This window comes from Chamaea fasciata, unplaced genomic scaffold (genome assembly GCF_029207755.1).
Source record: "Chamaea fasciata isolate MVZ Bird 193981 ecotype frontalis unplaced genomic scaffold, bChaFas1.0.hap1 SCAF_9, whole genome shotgun sequence".
In the NCBI taxonomy this organism is placed as follows: domain Eukaryota; kingdom Metazoa; phylum Chordata; class Aves; order Passeriformes; family Sylviidae; genus Chamaea; species Chamaea fasciata.
In genome coordinates this window covers 5,673,742-5,700,807 of record NW_027094094.1, presented here as the reverse complement: position 1 = coordinate 5,700,807, position 27,066 = coordinate 5,673,742, and the positions used below count along the sequence as shown (strand labels likewise).

The following is a 27,066-nucleotide window of genomic DNA, read 5'->3' as shown; positions in this document are numbered from 1 at the left end:
CAAGGGTCAGGTGCAAAACAAGTGCAAAAAGAAGCAAAGGGTGTAGCTGAGACAGCAGATTCCTTCGTGAAAATCCACAAGTGAGGAGATTTTAAGCAAGCAGATTTTTAAAGAACTTACTGCTTTTTAAAGCACTACTTTAAAATGTGACTTTTGTTACCATCCACTTAACACAGTGCACTCTGCAATACTGCCCAGTTATTTATGAATGGGAGTTCTTTATCACGTAGCCTGCTTTGGCTTTAAATAGGAAAAACTGGAGTGCAAGTTTTGATATTTATAGTAAGTTTTCTAAAGGTCTGGATTACAGAATTTGTGTCTATGGAAGTTGACACGGTGCCTACCAATATGTAAGTGAAAAGAACCAGGAAATCAAAATCATATCTAACATTCAAATGTCATCAACAGTTCTAAAAAGAATCAGAAACAGATCCATCAATGACACTTAAGAACAGAAATAAATAATATAAGAATAGGATAATTCAGATTTTAAGAGACCTCAGAAGGTCTACTCTGCTCTAAGCAGGACTTTCAGGAATGGTTAAAAACAAAATGGGAACGTTAAAAACATTATCTCTGTACACATAGGAAGGGCTTATCCAAACCAGACCCACTTGAAGGAGGTATCAAAATCCTCCTTTAGAAAGAGATTAACTTCAGACACATGGAAGGGGTAGGGAAGGAGTCCAAGGTGTGCTAATCTAGTGAGACTACTCCCAGCAGAGCGTTCAACTTGTATATTTTGGTTTTGCACACAGGGAAGTGACCAGTGTTAAGTGTCACATCATGTATCTTCCAGACAAGCAATTTTTTTTAATTGAACCAAATTTAAAGGTTTAATTATACTAAGTAGAGGAGGGTCCACATCAGCCAAATTAATCTAGACGTTTTCAGAGCTGATTCTCCCATCTCTGACATCAAGTACGTTACATCCACTATCTATGAGGATAACACACACTGTGGAGGAAGGATTATTACATTACTGTGTTTTACCTGGTTTACCAAATGGTCTCCAAGGACCTGGCCTTGAGTCTTCCCCGCCACGCCACGGGCCCCTGTCATCATCTCTTCTGGAGAGCCTGTCATCGTCCGCGTTCCGCCAGGGTCCCCTGTCGTCATCCCTCCGGGGCCCTCTGTCGTCATCCAGCCCTCGCCGGGGCCCTCTGTCATCATCCAGCCCCCGCCGGGGCCCTCTGTCATCATCTGCAGCCCTCCAGCTGCCCCTGTCATCATCCAGCCCACGCCTGGGGGGCCTGTCCTCATCCAGAGCCCGGCGGGGCGGCCGGTCGTCATCCAGCCCGCGCCGGGGTCCCCTGTCGTCGTCCGCCACGCGCCAGCTGCCTCTGTCATCGTCCAGCCCGCGCCGCGGGGGCCTGTCATCATCCAGGCCACGTCTGGGTGGTCTGTCATCATCCAGGGCACGTCTGGGGGGCCTGTCATCATCCAGGCCACGTCTGGGGGCCCTGTCATCATCCAGGCCACGTCTGGGACCCCTGTCATCGTCTGCAGCTCGCCAGCTTCCTCTGTCATCATCCAAACCGCGCCGGGGTGGCCTGTCCTCATCCAAGCCACGTCTGGGGGGCCTGTCCTCTTCCCCTTCTCGCCTCGGAGGCCTGTCCTCATCCCCTTCCCGTCTAGGTGGCCTGTCCTCTGCCGATTCTGGAGGACGTTCCTTTTCATCTGCAGGGCCACGCCGGGGCAGATCGTCCCCTCGCCGGGGCAGATCATCCCCGCGCCGGAAAGGCCTTTCATCGTCTCTCGGATCTCCTCGGCGCCAGTCTCTGTAAAACCACAGGGAACGAGTGAGAAGTGGAAGGTGACACCCAGGAAAACTTTACATCGACAGCATCAAACCCCTCAGAGCCATTTCTGACTGCACCCGCTTGGTGAGGGGTTCCAACCACGAGGTGTGCAGTTTCAAAATGCAGCTTTTAATGCCCTTCATTGCTATGGAAGGTGGAAGGTCACTGTCCCTACAGCTTCAGTAAAGACTGAGCATCATCACCTCCTTCAAAACTACAGTTTCGACAGTCCCTTGTTGGTTATCTGCTCCAACATCACAGAGAAGAGGGCTGGCTTCTACACCAAGCCTAATTTGGCAAACTTGACCTAAGTCTGAAGGAATCAATATTAAAAAACTCCACAGCCATCAATTAAATATCCTCCCCTCTCCAAGCACATGCCAACCCTACACACCACTACGTCTGCTGTCTACAGGATTTTACACAAATCCTGTTTTTGTCACCAAATTAATTTCTTTATTTCAGGAAATTAACCTTCCTCAGCAATAAAAAGAAACAAGAAATGGAACATCACAGAAATGTGGTATCTCCTGCTCCTTGGCAGGAGAAGAGAAGCTGCACTGGAGTTGAATCTCATGGATTTTAAAAAAATAAAACACAAACCAAAACACAACAAAAAGAACATCCCAGGGTTTAGAAATTCACTACACTACTAAAATGTAAACAAACCCCAAAAAACTAGCAACTACGTGCTACAAAGTGTGGCAGATGTAGGACTTGAGGAGGTGAGAACAAAGAGGCAACAGTTTGTGACAACTCAGAGTCTCGAGAATTTTGAGGAATTGCAAGCAGTGCATTTCCTGGTTTGGAAGAATAAGGGAGAATGCAATTATCATTGATCTGTGAGGTAAAAACCAAGACATGGAGATTGTTAATTTCCATTTAGACTCAAATTGGATCATCTTCCCCTTTCAAAAATGTGATTACTTTACCATAAAAGACATGTGGAAGAATGGTTATAATGTTTAACAGATGAACAAGAATTTCATTCATTCAGATACTGTCTCAGGGTCTTAGGATTTTTAAACCTAATTTTAAACTATTACTTTTAAACTACTTCTCATCAATCTCTAGAAAAGTTGAATGAGAAACGACTAAGACAAGCTGTATCACTCTGTGTGGAGAAAAAAAAATCCATTGAAGCATACAAATAAGTGCATTAAACACTTCACAAAATCACTGAATGGTCTGAGTTGGAAGGGACCTTGAAGATCATCTCACTGCACCCCCTGCCATGGGCAGGGACATCTCCCACTATCCCAGGTTGCTTTAAGCCCCATCCAACCTGGCCTGGAACATTTTCAGGGATGGGGCATCCCTATTTATGCAATATATGAGTAGTGAAAGGCTTCACCCAGCAGTTTCATCCAATTGTTAGATTCTGCAGTTCACGAGAAAATGGATCACTAGCACGAATGGCAACACAGCTTTTAAGGAAAAATGGAATTCTATTTTGATTATATACAGATCACATCCTTCTAAAACATTATAAGGAATTACTAGAGAGAGAGTCAATCAATCTGCTTCCACTGGATTCGGAGTAAGCAGTAATGGACTTAAATTGCTGTACTGGAAATTAGGGTTAGACATTTACAAAAATCTATCTATCTGCATGGCTAATTAAGCCATAAAACATACTGCCAATTGGAATCAGCAATGTTTTCTCTATCAGCATAGGCCTTTAAGAACAACTAGATGTGCACCACCAGAAATATTTTTAGCTACTGTCCATCCTGATGTGGAGCAGAAAAACGGACAAATGTTAAAAATCTTGTTTTCTACAACTGTATAAACACTTTTCATTAGTAGGGTACATATCCAAAATAGATGTACACAAGTGTGGATTTTTTTTTTTAAAGTTTAAAGTACATTCATAATATTCTCCCTTCAGAAATCTATCCCTCCCTGTTCAATACAGTTCTTCAGAACTTTGTTTAATTTATGGCATGTGTTTTCTGCCCTGTGACTTGCACAGTTACTGTCAGTTTTTAGAGTGGAAAATCTCAGAATTTCATCATCCAGGAACACTGCATTTGCTTGTCAACCCTCCCCATTCTTTTTTTATAGAACTGACACCAATGTTTGAGTGGGAGAGAAATTGTTAATTTAAAAAGGAATCCAGAGAAGCAAGTTTTTTATCACACGCAGAAGGTGTCTGCGTGCCTTCACATATCTAAGCCAAATAAAATAGGAATGTTATCTGAGCATAGTTCCAAGACAAAACCTCTCTCTCATTCCAAAATCCTTACAAAGCAACTTTTTAATAGAAGGTAACTTTCAGAGACGTAAAGGCATGAGATATTACTCAGTTAGTGCAGCTTTAGCAGCAGTAACAAAATGGGAGCCTGCATCCTTTGACCCCAATCTAAGTGGGGCTCAGTAGCCCCTGATTACCTCTCCACTGGTGCTCGGCGCCATTCAGATTCCGGCTCACCGCCTCTTCTCCAGGAGCTTTCGGACTCCCTGTCACCCCAACGAGATTCCTGTGTGCCAAAAGAAATCAGGAACATTCTCTCTGAATACTTTAAAACAAAGATTTTCAACAGGTAATTTACCCTTGAGCATGTTATGTCAGTAAAAACTCACTGGTCACACTGCAGAACACTGAACTATCAGGGGTTTGAGTAACTCAGGAATGGTTTTAACTGACTTAATTGTTTTTGCTGCAGTTCAAACAAAAACCTGGTTCCCTTTGTGCCACATGCTCTACCAGTAGGGTAGGACTGTATGCAAATACACTAAAAAGTTTATGGAAAGTGTATGAACAATTGAACAACAGCTGCAGTCAGCCACAACCACTACCTGTTGACACAAAAGAGATATTCTAACAGTTTTCACTTTTCCTGGGCCTTTATGACAACAGGAATGAATTTAAGTATGTACTGGCTTTTGTGCTTTCTGATCTCATCAGGAGATGTAACTGAATACACTGAAAGCTCTCTGTGGGAAGGACAGTTTTGTTCCCAATACCTCAGTACACAGAAGAGGTGAGAGATCAGTGATTCACACAGGTTGCAGGGCAGAGCAATAATCAATCTGTATTTTTTTAAAATAAAGTTAAAATGTCTCTTTCCATTGCCAGACAAACCATTTAAATGGATTTTTATGCCTTAATTCCACCACAAGAAACTAGTCAGCTAAACCATCCAAAATATCTGATTCCACATAATCACACAACCTCTTAATAAGAAGGGTATTCCAGTTTTAAACCCCACTTTGAAAAGTGTTTCTGTCAATACAGATTAACCAAGATCTTGCATATCCACTACTCCGTCTCCTTAAATGCTTTTGAAATGACCCCAAATAACAGTGGTGAGCAAAGAATCCCAAAACTGCAAATGGAATTTCTGGAGGGATACAGGTATCTCTCTCAGAACCTGAGCCAGCTTTTCCATATAATCAAGTGCTCACAGATAGGAAACCTCTTTTGTGAAAAATACCCATCATGATTATTTACTTGACAGACTATCAAAACAATTTATACAAGCTGATAACTTATCTTCATGGTGTTACTCAATGAAATATGTGTTAAACAAAGAGAAAGGCTGTGGAGGATGAAATTTAAAATCAGTTCCCTTGAATGGTAAGTTCTGAAAAAGTGGGAGTGTTGAAGGCTTATGGTACTTAGTTACATTCTTTTAAACCATTAAACATTTCCAACTAATTTTTGTTTTGCTTCCTGTTGGATTCCAATAGCAAATTACCCCAATCCAAGTTTTATTTGTAAACAGACAGTTGCACACACTTCTTGGGTTTATGTTATTATGTATCTCTTATAAAATATAAAGCTATGCTTTAATGTTTAATCTGGAAGGGATTTTCCTCCAATATCTACTTGAATTCTTGACATTTTCAAGAGTCACTGCACTTCCTTCTGATAGTCTGCTTTCTTTTTATATTACAGAAAATTTTTCCAATATTCATTTTAGCCTTCATTCATTTAGTATATAAACAGCTTGGAGATTGTAGTGGATTATTTAGTTTACTCTATTGCTAAACTAGAGATTCCAGATCCTGATAGTGGGCTGAAACTAAGTGACAGTAATTTCACTATTAAATTAGCCACTCACATTATACCTTAAGAAATAAATTAATAAACAACCCTATGACTTTGCAATGCCAACACCTTCTTTCAAGTAATCTACAGAAGAAAGAGCAGGCAGAAAGAAACAAGCCTCTAGGTATTACCCACCTTCCTTGAGAATGGGTCATCCAGACCTCTCCTCTCCTCCTCTCGGCGGCGCTCCCTTTCCTCTATCTCCATTTCTCTCTGGCGTTTTTTCTTCTCCAGCTCCTCCAGTTTCTTGACTCGCTCCTGGTACTCCCGCTGCTCCTGCTCGCGCTTCTCGCGCTCGATGCGCTCCTTCTCCTCACGCTCTGCACAGTTGGGAACACACAGACAACTCATTACCAACACAAACTCCATCAACTGTGCTCTGCCCACAGAAGGGTTCCACAATACAATCTCTCCCCTCGGACTCCGTAAAAAAATAAACACCTTAAAATACAAGCCTTTCATATCGTGTTCAGCTAACCACAGAACCCATTTTCTGCAAGTCTCCTAAATCAAAAGCAACAGGAAAAGGACTCCTGATACATCCATTAATGAGACATCTTGAACAGCTAGCAAGAAAAAAAAAGTTACAATACCAGTACATTAATTCAATGTACAGACCACAACTGTAGCAACTGAAGTATCAGTAACTACCTCAAACGTGGTAGAGGATCCTTTCCTTAGAAAAGGTCAAACAAAAAAATCGGCTAACAGTGTCAGAAATTTGATATTCACAACTGCTTCAGTTTTTGTTTTTTAAATACTGCATTATGATGAACTTTGATACATAAAATCTTCATCCCCCAATTGACAAACAGGGCACAAATTCATCCTGCAGTTTGCCTCTTCTCCTCTAAAGCCCTGAAACAGGCTATTAAGGCTATCAAACAAAACAATTCACAAAGAAAGGTGTGTGAGTCATTTACAATTTTGGAGTTCTTGATCTGACACCAATGTTCCTTTCTTTTCTATTTAAGATGCGCACAAACAAGAGACCAGAACTCAAAGTATAGACTAAGACTCGTTTTTTCATTAGCCTCCCTTACTTCATCTCCTCCTTCACTCGTGTCTAGGAGCTACAAAGCTTCCTCTTCCTGTCTATGCTGCACAGGTAAGCAAGGAAGGTGCGACAACTGGAAGTTGAAAAAACTCCCTCCAAACTCATGAAACAGGAAAACCAGACATTAGCAGTGTTACAAAATGGAAAGGCTCAAGGATGCAAAGGATGAAACAGTGATATTCCCAATCCCACCTTTAAGCAGCTGCTCTTCCCGTAGCCTTTGCTCCTCTTCCTCCTTCTCCCTGTAGTAAGTGATGCGTCTCTCCTCCTTGCGCTGCTTCTTGCGCTCCTCCAGACGGTTCCGCCTCTCCTCTGCCAACCGCTCCTGGAACTGCTTCAGTTTGTCCTGCAACACCAACAAGGCACCTCAGAACACCACAGCTGTGATGTCCAAGAGCTGGGCATTTAACAGAAACTAAATAAAGCTGCACAGAAACACAAACCAACTGCAACACATTCATTTTCCTCCACTGAAAAACTGTTCACCATTTCAGTCTCTTCTGCAATTCATTTTGTGTTAGATAATACACTCCAATGTAAAAGAAAGACAATCAAATAATCATGAACATTATTAGTCCTTTATCTGCTTTTTCAGAAAAGGAATTCCCCAAATAGTAATTTATCTGTACCTAAAACATATTACCCAAAATCATGCCTATTATTGCAAAGAATCACGTGCAGTTACTAGTTAATATTAACATAACACCTTCTTCTGCTTTTTTTTGGTAAAGCCAGTTTTTATTGCAACAGCGCCAAATACTCAAACCTATAAACAGGCAGATACAGTTGCCTGCCTTTATGACACCCAGTGATCTCTTACTAATAGCTGAACTGAAATAAACAATTAACTCCTCTTTTATTTTCCATGTAAGTTATTCCAGAAACTTCTAAAACTTCGAAACTTTCAAGTGATACTACCTAGGAATGGGTGCAAGAAATTTAATTTAAAAGTCAAAGCAGAAAATAAGCAATTCCACAGTTCTGAACCATTTGAAATACTAATTTGTCTCTAGTTTAACGAAGAATCCCTGGGTCAGTTTTAGTTCCTCACTTTAGGGGTGTACTTTGTTAGCAATGCCACATCTCATGTACCTCATAAACTGTTCGACGTGATGCTTTGAGCCTGGCTTCAAACAAATCTCTATCCTCCAACATCCTGGAGAGCCTGCTCTTGTGCTCAAGGGCTTTCTCACGCTCCAGCTGCAGTGTGGTGATCTGAAAACAGAAAATATATAAAATATAACTTTACTATACACTCGGATTCAACCTACCCCAGCCACTAAAAGGAGAAATTTTCTCTTCCCCTTTCAGAGCAAAGACAGAAGAAATTGCTGTTCACTAGAGCAGTGAAATCACAAAGCTAACATTTCAATCTTTCTTTTTTGGAAAGAGCTGGGGGGAAAAAAAACCAAAACCAAACAGTGCAAAATCCACTAATTTTCATGCATTGCTAATGCACTTTATCAACTGAACAAAAAAAATCTCACCCTTTCTTCTTCCTGTTGCTCCCACAGCTCCATATCATGCACTCTTTGTTCCTCATAGGCAGTCTTTATTAAAGGAATTTCTTCCAAGCGCTTCGCTCTTTCAAAGTAGTCAATCTGAGTAAAGATAACACACCTTTAGCATGACACAATGCACATATAAACTCTGATTTCTGGAGACTTCTCCAATATATCTGATATATTATGGCAAAATAGCAACAACCCCACTGGACCATCTAAGGTCAACCTAACCAAGAACCTGCCTCTACCACTGCCAACTAAGTGCACTCCCAGGCAAGGATGCAGGAATGGAGACAGGCACATCACAATTCTCTCTCAGCATCATCCATTTTCAGCTCCCAGCATTTTCTGTGTTGGAAGCATTTTTATATTTTAAACATTAGTGGATTTCCTCTCTTGTCCTTCTGAACTCAAAGCTTTTCATATAGAACAATGTACTTTGGAAAGAACTCCTGTGTGGTTGCAGCTCACAGCATGAAGATCCAACTTCTAACTACAAACAGCTCTGAACACGGCTCCTGCTGGCTTCACTTGATGCTTCTCACTCCACTACCCCTTGCAGGCAGTGCAAGAGCAACTGCAACAGGTACACTCTTACAGACTGGCACCACATCCTCCCTCCATAAATCTGTCAGACGGAGGGGTACTATTTTACAAAGACATTTCTCCCACAGAAGCTAATCTGCATAATTGATAATTCTTGTTGGTCTCCTGTCAAACTTCCAGTTCAGCTGCATCCTTTTAGACATAAAGGGAACAGAACTGCAGACAGTGCTCAAAATGCAGAAGAACCAAGTTCTCACTGCTGGCAAAAAATGTTAAGTTTGAAGCCCATCATTTAATATGCAAAGCCAAAGACAGAGGGATTCTTTTCCACGCTTCGCCTATATGAAGTTTTTAAATCTATCTAACCAGAACATAATTCAAAGAACTTTCTTTTGTCACACTACTAAATTGGGTTTTTTAGTAAAGAACTTTGTAAAAAGCTTTCTTTTTAAATCCAACTTCTTAGTTACACCCATCACATCAGTCCAGTCTTAGTCGTATGTTTGCTTTGACAGCTTCAGAGCACTCTAAGAGGAAGCCATTGCTAACGTTCCTTTTATAGAAGCTGTGCTGACTGCTCCTGGTAGATCATATTCACTCAGATGACTACTAATTCTACTATTAATGTGTTTCCTGCTTCTTTGTCCAGTATAAGCAACAGCTTTACAGACCTGGAGTGTCAAAGATCCTCACTGGAACCTTTTTAACTGACCTGCCACTTGCCATTTTTCTTTAAACCAGTTTTAAGTGACCTGAGTCACTGTACCATAGAACCTCTGTTTCATTCCTGAATACAGCAGGAAGTCCTGGCTGCGTTTCACCTCGCCCAAGTCATGTGTTTCTATTGATTATGACACATTTCTCACACTTTTATAGCTACCCACATTTCAGACAGATCCTTTTCTGCTATCTAGGAGGGCTCGAGCAGTGGAGTTTCCTCTCTTTCAGTGAGGATTAATACAGTTAATTAATTTAGCATCTCTGTAATGGCCTCTTCCTTCTCTGAACATTTAACCTGTTCTGAACATTTTTTAATCACAAGTCTTCCCAACTAAGACTCAGTTCACATCCAGCTTAAGGGCCCTTTTTCAAATCAACTCCATTAATTGGAACAGTTTTTTGCACAGAAACAAGACACCCAATTGGAATATAACACAATTACCATTCTTTAGTTTCAACAGTAGCATTTCCAACACCACCATTATGTGTGTGTGTATGCACATACATGTATCAACACAGATCACAATTCACTAAAAAATTGTGTGGACATTTTTACCCTTCCTACTTTGTACCTTTTTCTCCTGATTCTTCAGTCGTTCCTGAAGCTCCTTCTTTTCTTTTTCCAGCTGTTCCACTTGTTTAGCCATAATAAAGTCAGGATCCAATTCTTCAAGATCCTACAACCAAGTAAAGTTACCAATATAAAAAGGAGAAAAAACTCCCACAAAAGATAGTCTTTATTCCCCCAGGTAGTAAAGGTCCCATCCAAACCCTAAACTAAAGTTCACTTACATTGTCTCATTTTTAAGAGAGACTGTTTGTAAGACCAGTTGCAGTACAAACCCATGAAATGCAAGCAATGCAACACTGAAAGCATAACTAAATAACTCCCCACTGCAACAACAAATCCCCTACCTCAATATCAATATCTTTAAATGCTTTGGCTCCCAGTTCAGTCTTCTTAATCTGCTCCAGGCGCTCCCGAACAGTTTTCTTTTTGATCTGCTCATGCTCCTGCAGGATCCGCTCCTTCTCCCTCTCCTTTGCCTCCTGGCGCAGCCTCTCCTCCTCAGCCTTCCTGACTTTTTGCAGCTCTGCTTCCCTTTGTTCCAGCTCTTCCTTCTCCCGCTGGATGTTGAGACTTTCCAGGCGCTCCTTTCTCTCCTCTATGGTCTGACGGCGCGCGAGGATACGCTGATGCTCCTTCCTGGAATTTTTGAGGAAGGCGGTGACTGCCAGCTGATGTTGTTCTTCTTTCTCTTGCTGGATTTAAATTAAGAATAAGACAGTGATGCGAACAGTCCCTCTCCAAAAGGCAGTAAGCAAAGCAAACGCTCCTCAAGGAAAATGCAATTCTCTTCTCCAAACTTGCCAAGTGAATGGAAGTACAGCTGTAGTAGCAAATCTAATCACTCATCCGAGTGGCATCCGAGGCAGTACCAACTGCCCAGAATCACGTGCCCATGGAGAAAGTTGTCTGTAAAACTCAATAATCTGCAGCATGGCTTGGGCACAACAGTTAGACATTTTTCTGTCCAAAAATATTGTACACCCAGATGTTATTGATATTGAAATCTAACTGCAATGGGCGTGTGGGCCAATCTTGTTTGTCCCTGTGTGTGTTTGCAGGCATATGACATGGGCTGTATTTCACCAAAGTTGCTTTGTTCTTTTAAAGTTTTGTTATTTTCCAAACACACTAATAGAAGGAAAAAGGTATCCCGATTGACACAAAACACTATCTGTGAGGTGATAAAAAATAAGTCAACAATTTAAACATTGCATTTAAAACCACTTTCATTACTTTATAAAAAACACTAGGCTCTGTGTGACTAGACTGTTCTTCCAGCAGCCTTCCCACCCTCAGCATTCCCCAGAGCACCCCCACAGTTCCTTTGTGGACAATCATGCTGTACACATGAGGAGGTGTCACTGCTCATTTCCATGAGTCCAGCCAAACACTGCAGCCCAAATCAGCTCCCCACACTCCCCCAGCTACGCTACCCCTGAAATGTGAGCACCCAAAGGGATATTTTTAGTAACCTGTCACTTCTAGGGCATTCAGCAAAAACACTGAAACATCCGTACTTTGCTGCAGATCTGTACACATTTAAAGCTAAACAGAGGTGCCAGAAACACATAAGTAAAACGCTTTAGACAAATTTAATGATTTTATGAATTATTAGAAATGTGACAAATTAAAAGCTTTTAAGCACCTGACAAAAGTGGAAAGTTTTGACCTGAATAGTGAAGGAAAAAAGGATATCAACTTGCTCTGTAGCTTCTCTAACCACACAGATTGATATTAACCTTGATACTGCTCTCCAATTTTACAAGTGTAATGACCACTACAAAGTTAAATGAGGATTTATGTCTTATTCAGCTACTGAATACGTGTCAAGTGCAGGACTAACTTCCATTTCTATCCACAAATATATAGTTAAAGCATGCTTTTTCTTTCAAAATTATAATCTAATACCAATCACTAATCAAATCTTTTAAAGGGAAAACCTATATAGAAATATCTTTTATCTAAAACAATACAAAACCATTTAACATTTAACCTGTTCTGAACATTTTTTAATTACAAGTCAATGTTCAAGCTAACATAAGGAAGTGAGCATTAGGTGTCACAATACAGTTCTACCTGCTGCATTTAGATTTTAAGAATATTACTTAGTATTTCAACCTGTAGAGAATCTAACATGGACATGTTGCTATCAGCCTTTTTTTCCTTATGAAACAAATATCTGATGTGTTAACTATGAAATCTTTCTATAAACCTAAATCTATAAATCTAAAACAAATGAAAAAATTACCACTGCTCAAGTAAATGAAGTGAAGGTTTAACTTGCCACAACCTAAACATGCTGGAAATCTGAGACTGATTTACACCTTGCTACTACAGAGCTCTGGAAAACCTGAAATGTGAGTCTGACCTTGAAGCCAAGAGCCCCAGGGAGGAGGAAAGGAAGCGACAAAGACAGTTCAGTTCTTGAGCTGGGGGATGTTTTGTTCTACAAAGCTACATTCCAGGTTTTTTACAACAGCAGTTTCTCCAGGAAGAATAAATGAAGCAGGCACTTAGATTTTCAAAAATGCATGCAAAACTTCAAACAAATCCTAATTCTGTAGGCTCATGGGACAGTTATTATTTGTAATATTCTAAACCTGGTATTTGCAAGACTGGAAACTGTAAACTCAGGCCTCTTGTGCATATTTTGCCATGTTTTAGTTATGACCAGAAACTAACTAGTTGAGTGCTTTTAAGAATGACTTCTTTAAAAAGCACAAATAATTGACTACCACTAAGCTGAAGAAAAAAGAAAGTAAAATGTACGTCTGAGAAAACACATTCATTAAAACATAAGCTTTATCAACATTCTCATAAGCCTTTAAATGACTTACCATTAAGTGAGGAGGCTTAATGACTGCAAGAGCCTTAGCCAGAGCTGAGGACATGGCAGTCAGCTGGTTTCTGATCTGCTCAGAAGGCATGCTCTGCAGCTGAGGGCCCAGTGGAGCATCCTCTCTAGTACAGTAATTCAAATCTGACCCAAAACTCAATGTCCGAGTCGTGTGATCAAGGCGAACCTTTGCAAAAACAGAAAAAAAGGAAGAAAAAGGATTGCATATTTTATTGAACAATCTCTCTGTTGCTCTGCCCATAAGTGAACAGAGGCTCTAAGCAGAAATTACGTGAAAAAAAATTTGCTATACGACTCTATGAGAAAGGCCAAACTAGTCGGAGAAAAATAGCACTGTCAGTGAAGGTTTGTTTTATTTCTGTGGTTCAAGAAAAAAACAAACCCAAACAACAACAGCAACAAAATCACTGGAAGAGGCTGAACTTTTAATGAATCAATGAAATGAGCACTTAAAGAAATCACTCTTGCCTCTTCCTCCACACTGTCAACCAGTTCCTTTCCATCACATGCAATAGACATGAACCCAGACATCACTCCACACAAAGTCTCCCTAGAGCACTCACCTGTAGGTCACAATGCCTGGCTGCATCCACGATACAGCGCTCCAGCTGGAAAGCATCCACAAAAGGAACCAGGGTACACAGACGAGCAAACTCAATGCTCTGATAAATCTGGGCCACCTGAATGTGAACAGAAGCATTAGGTATTTTTCCTCAATAAAAAGAAATCAGAAGTTGTTGCACAGGCTTTAAAGTTAACTGGCTGAATTGTCAACAAATGAAAGTATACATATTAATGCAGCGGCAAATACTGTTTGAGGATTTTATTTCTGTACTGTAGTCAGATTAAACCCTGTTCCTGAATGGCTGCTTTGTATGAAGGAGACTGGCAGCAGTAACTACATCCAGCTATGCTGCTAATTAGCCTTCAACTATTTCTTTAGCACACCAGAAATAACACTGCTCATCACTGGTAACAAGAGCAGGTCAATGAAATGTGCATTTTATAAAAAACTTAAGATACAAATAAAAAAGAAACTAAAAACCATAGTGAAATACTTCCCTCCCTGACCTTAACTCCAAAGAGAAGTTTTAAGAAACTTAGTATATAATGAAGAGAATTTAGAGAAAAGACTACACCACTGTACCCACTATCAAGTATAGCTGCTATAGCTGTATTTAAATGATGCACAAACTGAACATATTGGTTATGTATTAGAAAATCAAAGTTTTCTATTTGATAGAAATTATTTCAGCATTAAAGGTTCCAACTGAATCTACCTCCAAAGTATATTCTAACTTACGTGTACTTAGGAACATGCGTTATCTTTACTCATACCTGCTGCAGAAGGCGAAGGATGGTGTTGTTTTGCAGGTGAGGAATGTAGAGCTGCAGTTCAGGTTCCTTTTCAGCTTGGTCCTTCACCCAGTTCAGAACCTATCAAAAGTCTGAAAAGTTACTCTATCTGCATTGACCTGTAGAAACTTCATCACTAACGTAACATTTCTGGTTTACAGCTCTGAAAACAAGAGCACTTCTGTCCAGATACTGTTTTACTGAAGTGCATCCTTTGATCAGAACACTTACAGTTACAAAGGAGCGCTGACAGTTTTTGTATGAAGGCGACTGACAGTACTGGCAACGTTTACCACACTGCTAATTTACCTTCAAGTTCTTTTTAGCACCTCAAATATCTTTGCTCCCACTATCAAAAAAAAGAACATGACGTGCTTTATCAACTGCAGAATTTACGCTACCCTAATCAACAGCTCTCACATTATTATACCTCCCAAGACTCTGCCTTTTAATAGTAAAATCAGTCATTGGTTCATCCTTCCACTTAGCACACAACCCACTTGCCAGCATATGCCCACGTGTGCACATAGTCTTCTTATTTTGCACCTTTAAACAAAATTAACTCAGTATCATCTCCATCAACAAAACCTTCTGATACATTCCCAAAACTCTGCACTTTTATGGAGCCCTCTGAATAGCACCCAGAAGACCTGAGTGAATTTTCATTCTATTTCAAGAACCTGGCTCACTCTATCAGCTGTCATGCACACATCATGGTAATGGAACTTCACCAAGTCAAGGCTACTATTGAAAAATCTGGCAACAGAAAAAGCTAGTTGATATTTACCACAAATCAATATTGAAATAACAGACTATTAGTCAAGACCAATTATTACATACACAGAGCTACAAAAAAACTTACCTTGCTGACACGGGCACTCAACTTGAGCGGGTGAAAGTCTACTTCAAGCCAATTGTAAAGTTCTTTCACTTCTGGGACAACATATTGCACTACATTGAACCTAACCTACAGTCAACAAAAAAAATCCAAAGATCTCAACATAAATACAGCATTAACCAATAGTTAATGCTTTAAGAATTTCATATTCAACATGTTAAATAGGCAACGGATGTGGTTTTTAATACAGGAGACTATGTATTGTTCATTACATTAACTGCAGTGACAGTAATTCTACACTGCATCATTTAAATGTAGTTAAAAATGGAAAAGTAGACAAAAAACAAACCAGTTAAACAGACTAGAGTACCATCCTCAGCCATTCCTAAGACACAAGCCTACTACACAAACATAAGCCCACATCCATACTAAAACCACACATGACTGTTCATGATTAAATTTTGGAAGACTTAAATTGTGGTTTTTCCCAGTCCAGGCAGACTGGAGAGGTGCCGCAAGAATTAATTCAAATTGTAAAATCAGCTTTGAATCTAAATTTTGGATATGAGTGCAAATGACTGCAAGAAATTCAAACATACTCTGAAAATACCCATTACTTAAAGTCTAATTTGTTTATGAGCATTGGGGGAGGTCTGAGGATAGATAAATCTAACATCCCTCCACATTAAACACAAGGAAGTTTTCATAATCACTTAGATCCATATGGTCCAACATTTGACATCTGGCCTGTGCTTATCCAAAACATATTTAAAATGGAAAAATAAGCACTTGCTTCAGTTAATTATACACTTCAGAGTCAAAAAAACCCCCAGAGTTCTAGATCACAACATGTTTCAGACTCCTCAGTGTTTCAAATCAACATTTGTTGCTTGGGTGACATAAAAGACACTGAATTGCACACAAGCATTAATTACCACTGCCATTTCCAAACAGTCCTTGTGAATCTGCAATTAAGTCCCAATTAACCATACATTTGTTTTAGCTTTAAAACTGCTGTCCCACAGCTAAACACAGTGCCCTAGGAGGAACAGGACTCAGCGTTCTGAGGCTGCTCACCTGAAGGCCAGTACCTACCATGTCATTGATGAGGCTGGCCCGTGTCGGGGGCGCCTGCAGCCCCAGCAGGGTGGCCAGGCGCCGCTGCTTCTCCACGATGATCCCATCCATGTCCAGGAGACGGGCAATATCAGTTCTCTCCGGAGTTATTGGGATGGACAGTGTGGCCAAAAGGACCCGAGTGGACATCCTGGTGACAAAGCACAAGTGCAAGAGATGAACTGCTAAGGAACACTTACTAATTCCTGTTCATCTATGTGCCAGTTCAAGAGAGGAATGAGGAGCATCCATGATGCAAAACTGTAAAAACACCAGAAATAACAGAGGAGACACCAACTACACCACGAGAGGAAATCATGAGATCTAGTGAAGAAAATACCACCACTCAGAGAAGAAAACAAACCCCCTATAAACAATATTTATTGACTTGCATATCTTCTCAGTCAGTAAAGAGAAGGAAGTTTAACTAAGGTGATGCTAATGCTCACAATACTTACACTGCAGCTTTGTAAAACATCCTCCTTGCTCTAGATTTCTTTTGAGGCAATTAGTACTGGCCAATTTAGACAGAGCTGCTCATAGCCATACATGTCATCTGCTTCTTTTGGGGTACAATTTAGTTTATTTTTGAACCTAGGGGGTTAAAAACAGATTCTAAGATCACAGCAAGGATCTTTCCCCACCTCTGCATCTCTTCTTGTGTGAGATTCTTTCGCATTTCTCTTGATAAGTGGTAAAGGCGGTGAAGGGTGGATGCGTGAAAAAGAGCATTTCCTGATTTCCAGAAGACAGTTGAAACTTTGTGATAGTAATTTGCCATCAGCTGTGGTTTGGGGGGCTTCTTAGACAGTGCAAATAGTCCATGAATATCTTCCACTGCTTTGAAAGCCTCCTAAAAAACCCCAAAAACAACCAAATACACTACTGTTAGAAAATTTTTTGCAACACCCCAAAAAAGGAAAAGCATAAATTTATTAAAGGTTGTAAGACTATAAAATATTTAATACTACTGAAAGCTGTGATCTGCAGTTTTGTCAGCTACATGAAATGAAATACTTTTCCTAATAAATTATTTGGACATACTCCTTTAACTTCTGCTAAGAACTTGGTATTTTTGAAAACTTGTTTCATTCAGATTTTCAAGCTACAAACCAAGCAGTAGGGGAAAAACCAAACAAAAAAATCTCCAGAAGTTCCACCAGCAAAGCTTGGTTTGAAATGCTGTGCAGGAACAGCAGACTAAGCATTCAGTATTGTAGATATTAAAACTTTAGCTCTTATCCTTTATCCTTGCTGCATGTACCATGAGACACGAACAGCGTGCAGCAGGTTCTGGAAAGGCTGCAGAGGAAGCGTGCTGGGGAGCCCTGCTGCATACCTGCCACAGCTCCATGCTGATAGCACTGTCCAGCTGCACCAGCCTGGTCTCCAGGTGCATGGACTGGCTGTCAGGGTTGTTGAGGTTGATGGCTGTGCTTTGGTTGTGGTGCCGCTGGATCTGGCCCAGGTGCATCCGCAGGTTGTCGCAGAGCTTGCGGAACTCCGCTTTCCGTGTGTACTGCAGGCAGAACTTGAAAGCTGCAAAAAGGAACAATGTCAGTTTAAAATGTTCACTAATGGTGACTTCATGGTAGTTCTAAATGGGATTCAAATATGTAAATCAGTACACTTAGAGAGTCTACATTTGCAGCCATAAGACATCTCAAACATGATACAATCTGTCACACATAATGAGTAAGTGACAATGCAGAGTATTTTCCTCTTGACCTCAAACGATGAAGATGTTTCTACATAATTGAGCTTAAAGAGCAAAGGGAATAATTTAAGTCTCTTTAAAAATGTTCTAATTTATGCAGTGATTCCAGCTTTTAGTTTGAACTAAGAGCACACAAAATCCTGTGAAAGGCATGAATTCATGTTTTGGCTTTGTAAAATGTATGGAAAAAAATTCTCAAGTCATCTAAATATGGTCAAATGAAGCTTTCAAATGACTGGAAATGACACAGACAAAAACCCTGTCATTAATCCCACAGTTCTCAAAAACAAGTCCTTGTTCTGTCTTCTGCAGATAAGCACAACACAGCATAACACAAGTGCAGGAAAGAGGTCAAGAACAGGGATGGACTGTAGAGGGGGATCAAGACCACACAAAACCCCGGAAGCCTTCCAACCTCTTTCCAGAAAGGTCCAGAAGAACAGATGGAGCATGAGAAGTGAGAAACTTATCTTTAAAAAGGTCAAGTCCAGGTGTGTGTACACCCCAGGGCCCTGGACATCCCCATCAGCTGGATCAACACTGGAGTGAGGACTGGTGATTTCTCTGTTTTCCCCTCCCATTCCTTCTTTCTAACCCTCTCTTTAACTCAACCCTCCCTTCTTCCACCCTATCCCTTTATCCAAAACCCACTGCCACGTGCTTACACTGGGAAGTCAGGGACTAACACCAATTTTCATGCCATGTGTGCCACTCACTACTAAAACTGTAAGCTTTTGAGGACCCTCTGACTCTTGTTGTTCTTTCTGACCACAAGCATCTACAAATCTTGGATCTTCCCCTCCCCTTAAGGAGGGCAACATCCCCTTAAACCATATCATTACAGTTGAGGTTTCCATCTTTTGCACCTACCTTGCTGTGCAATGTCATGGTACAGGCGTTCTACTCGAGAGTTATTTCGGAGAAGATCCAAACATTGTCTATAGGACTCCCACAGAAATTTAACCCAGGGTGTCAAAAGCAGGCGGTCAGTACGATCCTGAGTGTCTTCTCCACTTACAGCACTCAAAAGAACACTTTAGTCAAGGCAGTTGGGTACGGAAAGAGGAAAAAAAAAAAAAAGAGAAGTGGTTTATTCCCTACAATTCTCAGCAATTTTTTTTACCAGGTTCTAAGACAAGACTGGACAAATCTGAACAGCTAATTGCTCCTGAATGGCCTACTACTGCTTATTTTCAAACTGGTCCCTCAGACTGCTCTCTTCTCCTTTAAAGGATGTAGATAATTATTTCAAACTTTTAAGTTTCAAACTTTGCCCACTGCATATACAGCCAACATGTCCAAGCTCCAGAGGTAAGACATCAGAAACTTGTATCCTTCAAAGGAAACTAACTCCAGGATTTTCACCTTCCCTTTCCTAGCAGGGAGCTGTGTCCTGTACCACTGCTAGAGTCAAGTATCAGTGTCAATGTAGACACTTTAGTACTTGCTGACACTTCCCTTTTAGTCACCAGCACTGCTGCCAGAGTTCATTTTGTGTTGACATGTGACACAAGCGCTGTGTTATGATCCGCACACATCAGAAACCAGAATACTCATATTAACATTTCAATTCCTTTACAAATTCTGACATGAAAAAGATGCTTAAATATGTCAGAAGTAAGATATGATAATGCTGCATTTAGAACTTCATTCCCTCATCACAGGAATAGAAGGCAGGGGAAAACATTCCCAAGACACTGAGACCAATTCAGTGCTATGTCCCACATGGATCCCTTTCACCCACTCAACATGTTAAACTCACAAAAAAAAAAAATTTTAAAATTCTTTTTGAACTGTTTTTAATATAGTCTCAATTCTTGTAAACTCTTTTCTACTGCACCATTTCCAGTAGTAATTTGCATCCTTGGCTACTACATACACTACTAAACATGACATGCCACCAGTGCTTTCTCTAACAGATCAAGAGGTGAATCCAGCAAAAAACCATGAGAAGTCTAGAAAACAGGATCTAAAAGCACTAAGGAAACTGTGCTTGTTTAGATGAGGAGTGTGATTGAAAAAACCCATTCTCTAGTCCTCTGTTATAGAAAGGAGAACAAGGCAAAAAGAGGTGAGTCAATTTTCACTGGTTAACTATTAGTGGATTCCTCTGTAACAATTTCAGGCACTGGAAATAACATGAATGGCACTGCCCCCCTATTGAAGATACACCTGTCACCTTTTCTTTTTTGCAACCAACTTCTACTAGAGAGTTTTCCTGTTGACATGTAAATACAGAGCCTTCTTCACCAGGTCTTTATGAGTATTACTTGACTATTACAACTCTATTCCTACACAAGACAAATATTCAGTAATTACATCCAAATTGCTATCATTTCTATCACCATTCTACATTCTCATTATCCATCCTATCATTTCTCTCTTGAATGTACTTTTCATGCCCTTTCTTCTATTATCTCATCTCTTAACCAAGCAAGTATAAAGTAAAATTTCCTTTTGTTTGTACATGCACAATGTGGTCAGAGGAAATGGAGAATATCACATACAGGAATTACATTGGCCTGATGTAATTAACAGCATTTCTACATCAACCAACAATGAGCAGTTTACCATAATAAACTCTTCAATACCACTGGAGATTCAGATCTGAGCAGACACTGGAAAGTGGTGACCCAACTCCCAGAACCACTCCTACTGCATCTACATTTCCTATTCCTTACGGCTTGCTTTCTTTACTTTCCTTTACTCAGACTTAGGATTTCATTCAATGTAAAATTCTTGCTTTTATCCCTTCCTTTAAAACCTCTAGAACACCACTAGCATTCAATTTCAAGTCTACCACATTTATATCTTAGCTTTGTGAATGAAAATAAGGATATTTTCTGTGAATTGCTACATTTTAAAGACAGGCTGCGCACCTTTCTGGAGTCTGGATGTTATCCAAGTCTTCTATGTCCAGTACCATCTGCTGGGATTCTTCCTTAGCTGCTTCTGTTTTTTCTTCAGCTAATTTTAAATAGGCTCGAACAACATCCTCCAAAGATTTGATGTTAACCTACAACAAAAGCAAAAAAATGGGAAGATGTTTCCACCCACAACACCCAACAAATCTTTTAAAATGTAACTGCTACAAACCCAAGAACACCTAAAAGGCAGATTAATCCTAATTCAGGACAAATCAGTAACTTTTAAATTGTATCAGCTGACAGATATCATGCTCGCTATAAATAAGTACAATAAAAAAATCAAAAGCCCTACCTGCTGGCAAATATTCTTGTACTGGTACAATCCTTCTTTTGCCAGGTGACTCTTGCGCAGATCCACGCAGAGCTCCAGGTACTTCAGCATAATCGGCTCGTGGATTTTCTGCCATGTTCGGTGTTTCTTGCTTTTCATAACATCATAGAGAACATCAAGGGCAGGCTGCTTTTTGCCAACCTCAAGAAATTCTGAAAGGAAAATCCCAGTTAGCAAAAGACTTATGTTTTATGCTTAACACAGGAAACATTCAGAATTTAATCAACTCTACCCAGAGTGCATTGATGGTTTGATTTAGTTGGCCAGATCACAAAGGTTGGCAACTCAGTGCCAGTCGTTCAGTGACATAACTGACAAAAAATGTCACCCAGTAAATTCACGTGGGAATTTCAGGACAGCAGAGATGTCTCTCCATCCATCCAGGCACAGCTGAGCACTTCACACTCGTGAATGTGTATGAATGCACACATCCAGTTTTAACCATCCTGGTTTCACCAAGGACAAGGAATACCCACCAGGAGGCTTGTGGGTACAGCACCTACCAAGGGCATTTAACAAGGTGCAAAACATACCAGGAATGTGACTGAAAGAGAAAGCCCTGTTCTCAGGTGGAGGAAGGAGAGGAGGGAAAAGAACTTCACTCAGAAAAGTCGTTCATTTGTTGTTTTTAACTCTTGAGTGGTTTAGCACGTCAGTTTACAGAAGTTACACCAAAAGCTGCTGCAGTTCAGTTGAAGGGTCAGATACTTTTTAAATCAGCCCTGCTACTGAAACCAGTGCCCCATTTATTCATCCCTAAGCAGCTGCTGTTATTAACAGGAGCTCTCAGCACCACAGCAACTCCCACCTCTGATATCCCACAAAACACAGCAAACCACCCACAGGAAACACTGAGGCAGAGACCCACATACACACAGACCCTACTCTGAGTGTCCTCTGCACTGTAGAACAGCAGGAGAAATTAATAGAATGGGAAACAAACAGGTTTTTAAAAGATAAGGGAGGTCAAGTACAGCTAGTGGGAAATATGCCTATTCTTAAAGGCTGAGGGGTGGAGTCAGTACTTCCATGAAGTACTTTGGAAAGTACTCAATTCCTAAAGAAATAATGGCAGAAACTATTAAAGTAGGGGCCTGCTCCAGGGGCTCAGACATCAGATAGAGCTTCCAAATTTTGGAATCTCAAATTTGAAGTTAAACATGGCAAAAGGTTTAGATTGAAAGCAGCAGAGTGGTTTTAATTTAAGGACCACAGCAGCTCATATTCAGGGCTCAGTTTATGTAAATAACGAGCTGGCAGAAGATGAGCAAGTTCCTTTCTAGAGAAAGCACTGTGATACAACTGAAGATAATCAAAGTCACGGTGTGACAGTATCCAGCAGTACTCTACTCACCCAAGGGAATTTTAATAAAGCAACCCTCCATCCCATAATTTACACTGCTATTTTATCTCAGAGCTGCTTTTGAGACAATTACTGTCCAGCTTTACACTTTATTTATGAAAATAAACTTGAAAGGCGAGTTTAATCCTGCAACAATGCCAGAGCACTCCAACCACATTGGCCAATACCCAACTGGACAAAGCACAAAATTAATTTATGTTGTTTTGAAACTTTTAATTAATTCTGGCCAAGCAGGTTCTTACAAGTAAGTCAAATAATTAAGGCTAATTTAAGAGACATTTCAGTAAAAGCACAAAATGAACCTGAAGAATCAAACACAGCACACAGTGCCAAGTTTTGCAGCAGCAGTAGGAACTGTACCTTATGGAAACTCAGATCTGTAGCATATGAATTGTAAAGCTAAGTCCATAAGTAGCTGCAAGAGTTACCTTCTAATAGTTCTGCTCTATAATAAAAATGCTAACAGGTATCCAGAGTAGCAACTGAAGCTGAGTGGTCAAGAACCAGCCGATACACATCAACAATTCACCTACTGCTAACCCAAAATCCTGAATTAAGCTCAGTTTTCAATCTGAGAAAACATGGCATTACAAGAGGTGACAAAGATGTCATGTGCTTTACAGTATCTCTAATGGCCAGCAAGTTTACTATCTGCAACAATAAAACACTCCTTCAAGTTGCATTACACCCCTGAGTACAAAGCAATGCAAAACACCAACAGCTGAGGGTTGGCCTTGACCTATATTTATCAATATCAAAATGCTTTTCTTACGTATCTGTATACACATACAATCCTTCATGCTCTCCATACTTCCAAACATCACCTCTGAATGCTGAAGCCACTGAGAACGTGAGGTGCTTCTAAAGATCACTTGAGCCTTACATATAAAACACACTGAAACTCTGGAAACTGTACTGAATGTCCCCATTTGAAAAGTCAATTTAACATTAAACTGCTTCCTGCAACACACAGTCTGCCTTAAGACTTTCCACCCTTTATTATGCTTGGCTGCGGTTAAGATTGAGCTCCTGCAGTTTGTAAGATTTGACAGAGCTTGTCATGTTTTCCATTCAGTCCGCAGAAATTCAGGGTTGCCCCTTCAGTTCCCACCCTTCAATTCAACTCGACACCTTCACTTCAACACAATTTAGCAGACTTGCAGCAGAATATGAAACGTGAAACCTAAATAGCAGGAAAGCATCAATAATAATAGTGAGCAGTTTAAAGTCAATATTCCAGAAATGTGACTTGCACACCAAGTACCACTTACTCTATCCAAGAATTTGCAAGTATAAATAAAGTTTATGTACTATGGTACGTGCATCTTTCACAGTGAAAGGACTGATACAACAGATCTTCATCCTTGAACGCTGACTGAAGCTGATTTTATCTTTCATCTTTTTAGCTTTGTGGAAAAGATTTTTACAATGAATTTTTGATTAAAAATTTTGAGGAACGTGCAATACTTTCCCATTTTCTTGTTAACATACCAAGTACTTGAATAATGCACAGTCCCTAGACCACACAACCTCTTCTGCTGTCATTTTGAGATCCATACAACATCTGTAACTTGTGGATGTCTTTAAGTGTCAGCTTGCCATCAGCCCTGTGACAATGAAGGGTCTAAATGGTCTTGCTAAGGGCTTAAAATAGGATACTATAAAAAACAGAAGCGTCAAAGCCATATGTTCGGCCCGAAATGAGCCAGCTGATAAATATAACCGGTCCAGCTTTTATGTGGCAGTCAGCAAGTGACGGCTACAGCGCTGAATTGTCTCCCTTGGTCGGTCTTCCAGGGGCAAACCAGTGTTATCAGTCCGCGCAGCAGCGAAGGAGTTTTACCGTCTGCGTTCTCACCGGAGTCACATGAAGGACAGGAGACAACACACGGAGCCCGCAGGGCCCGGGATCGGCCCGGCTTTGGGATCGCCCCGGCGGGGCAGCGCGGTCCGGCCGCTCACGCCCAGCCCCGGCCGCCCCCGCCCGCCGGCGGGCTCGGGCCCGCGGGATGCGGCCGTGCCGGCCGCGGCTCCCCCGGCCCGGAGGCGGCCGTGGGGCCCAGGGGAGCGGGAGGCGGGGCCGGGCCCGCTCCGCGCCGCCGGGCCTCCCTCCTCCCCTCCGCCATGCGGCGCGGCCGCGCCGGCCCGGCCCTTCCCCGCGCCGCCCGCTCCCTCCCGGGCAGGCGCTCCCCGGCGGCCTCCGCTCGGCGCCGGCGGATTCCGGGCGGGCTCTCCCGGGCGGGCCCGGCCGGGGGGCTCCCGGGGCGGGCGGGGCCGGGAGCCGGAGAGCGGCGCGGGAGGCGACCCGGCGCTGTGTGTGTGTGGGCGCGGCCCCGCACTGACCGTTCGCCCGCTTCAGGGCGTTCTCGGGCCGCTGGAAGTACACCGGCATGATGGCGGCGGCGGCGGCTCCTCACGGGGCGGCGGCGGCTCCGAGCTCCAGCCAGGCGGCACGCGCGGCCGGAAAGGGAGGGAGCGGCGGGGGAAGGGGAGGGAAGGCGGCCCGCGCGCGCCCGGACGGCGGCGGCGGAAGCGGAAACCCCGCCCCGCGCGCGCGAACCGCCAGGCGGGACCGGGACCGGATGGACGGGGCATTGGGAGCGGGACCGGGACCGGGACCGGAGCGGGACCGGATGGACGGGGCATTGGAACCGGGACCGGGACCGGAGCGGGACCGGATGGACGGGGCATTGGGACCGGGACCGGGACCGGGACCGGGACCGGAGCGGGACCGGATGGACGGGGCATTGGGATCGGGACCGGGACCGGATGGACGGGGCATTGGGAGCGGGTCGGGCAGGGGATCGTGGGGGAATCGCGGAAGAAGCGGGATGGAGATTAGAACCGGGGTCCTGAAAGGGTCGTGAGGAGATGGGGACCGTGAGGCGGATCGGGATCACATCGCGGGGCGACCTCCACAAGCCCTTTGTCCGAATGAGCCTTTAACGATGGGGCACAGGGGGTTTGCCGGGGGCGGCGGTCGAGTGGCGCTGGGCCCCGTGTGAGTCGTTCGCTTGTCTCGCACACTCTGTCATTAGCATTGTTCTGACTGTTCGTTTTTCTTAACCCATTGCTGCTTCTCGTAAATTGCTCTTAGCCCAACCCATTCTCTTTACCTTTTTGTACCTCCAGTTCTCCATCCTGTTGCAGGGGGAGGTGGGGCTGACGTGAGTGACTGGTGCGTGGTCTGGGTGTTTCAGTGGGAACACTAAATTGGGGAATTCTATTCCTAAACCCTGACAGACCTGTATTTTAGTGCGGTCTGCATGAAGTAGAGTCATCACTAAGGTATTTATAGTGCTGAACAAGTGCCTTTTTTGTGTTCATAAAATTAATTTACAAGTCTGTCGGGTGACTACCCGAGGTCTGGGTGGCAGCTGTGCCCATGTCACTGGAGCCAGTGACTGTCCTTGCAGCCTTCTCATGAGGGCAGCGCTGCTCTCATGGGGACTGCACGTGTCCTGCCCGGTACTTACTGCTGGATTTGCAGTTGGGCAGCCTGCTCTGTGTTTTCGGGTCTTTGAAGTTCCTGAAAGCCCTCCAGGCTGAGATTAAAATGATTTTGTATCAAGAGCAGCTTTTACTGTCTGGCTTGTCATGTCTCTTCCTACATGGTAGTTGAGTATATTTAATGTGTGTGCTTCATGACTCCATGAAAATCATATGGCAGGTTGCTCTTTAGTGTGTTCCCTACCCATCTTGGGACAAACCTGGCCTATCCCAGAACTTCACGGGGTTTTTTAGCAGCTTCTGATGCGTGTCTAGTTATCCCAGTTATTTCAGAAGTTTCTTCTCCTAATCAGTGTCACGGTATTCCTAGAATCATTTAGGTTGGAAAAGACCCTTAAAATCCTGCAATCCAATGTTCAGGTGCCACTGTTCTTCAAACTTGCAAATGAGATCTCTACATTCTCAATAAACTTGCTGATGCATGGAGTTACTCAGGAATAGTTGTTCTGCTTCCATGGCTGCTCCTCACGCCACTCCGTCCCCACTTGGGCACAAGCCAGCCTTTATCCATGCTGTGTGGAAACACAGGGATGTCTGTGTTTTGGGTTACTCAGGATACAGCTCCTGGCCCTGACCTCAGGAGCTGGTTGCCAGCAGGGCCACCCTCCTTTTGTGTAACATTTTGTGTAACATGTCACATAAATGTGCCCCATGACTTACAGAGGGCTGCGGAGATGATGCCGGCACTGGAGCTCCTCGGTTTTGGGAAAGGCTGAGGCAGCTGTTCAGCCTAGGGAAGAGACAACTGAGCAGGGATCTCATCCATGTCTGTCACTCTCTGAAGGGAGATGTC

General features: G+C 42.3%; 1 protein-coding gene and 1 non-coding gene across 2 annotated transcripts in view; both read right to left on the bottom strand.

Moving 5' to 3' along the window:
• EIF3A (eukaryotic translation initiation factor 3 subunit A) overlaps positions 1–25,218 on the bottom strand; it is a 28,822-nt gene extending 3,604 nt beyond the window's left edge. Inside the window, exons 1-19 of the mRNA XM_066190840.1 lie at positions 25,107–25,218; positions 21,362–21,552; positions 21,022–21,158; positions 19,013–19,176; positions 17,765–17,964; positions 17,070–17,278; positions 16,405–16,576; positions 15,334–15,438; positions 14,454–14,552; positions 13,679–13,795; positions 13,096–13,281; positions 10,603–10,950; positions 10,260–10,364; positions 8,404–8,517; positions 8,009–8,131; positions 7,109–7,262; positions 5,995–6,179; positions 4,197–4,285; positions 994–1,781 (exon numbers count right to left, since the gene is read on the bottom strand). Of these exons, the coding sequence (XP_066046937.1) occupies positions 994–1,781; positions 4,197–4,285; positions 5,995–6,179; positions 7,109–7,262; positions 8,009–8,131; positions 8,404–8,517; positions 10,260–10,364; positions 10,603–10,950; positions 13,096–13,281; positions 13,679–13,795; positions 14,454–14,552; positions 15,334–15,438; positions 16,405–16,576; positions 17,070–17,278; positions 17,765–17,964; positions 19,013–19,176; positions 21,022–21,158; positions 21,362–21,552; positions 25,107–25,155 (3,535 nt within the window). The 5' untranslated portion in view covers positions 25,156–25,218. The remainder of the gene's footprint in view (positions 1–993; positions 1,782–4,196; positions 4,286–5,994; positions 6,180–7,108; positions 7,263–8,008; positions 8,132–8,403; positions 8,518–10,259; positions 10,365–10,602; positions 10,951–13,095; positions 13,282–13,678; positions 13,796–14,453; positions 14,553–15,333; positions 15,439–16,404; positions 16,577–17,069; positions 17,279–17,764; positions 17,965–19,012; positions 19,177–21,021; positions 21,159–21,361; positions 21,553–25,106) is intronic.
• Positions 13,985–14,117, bottom strand: LOC136294293 (small nucleolar RNA SNORA19). Its single transcript, XR_010722356.1, has one exon. It is a non-coding gene; the product is annotated as a small nucleolar RNA SNORA19 (small nucleolar RNA).
• Positions 25,219–27,066: the final 1,848 nt, after the last annotated feature.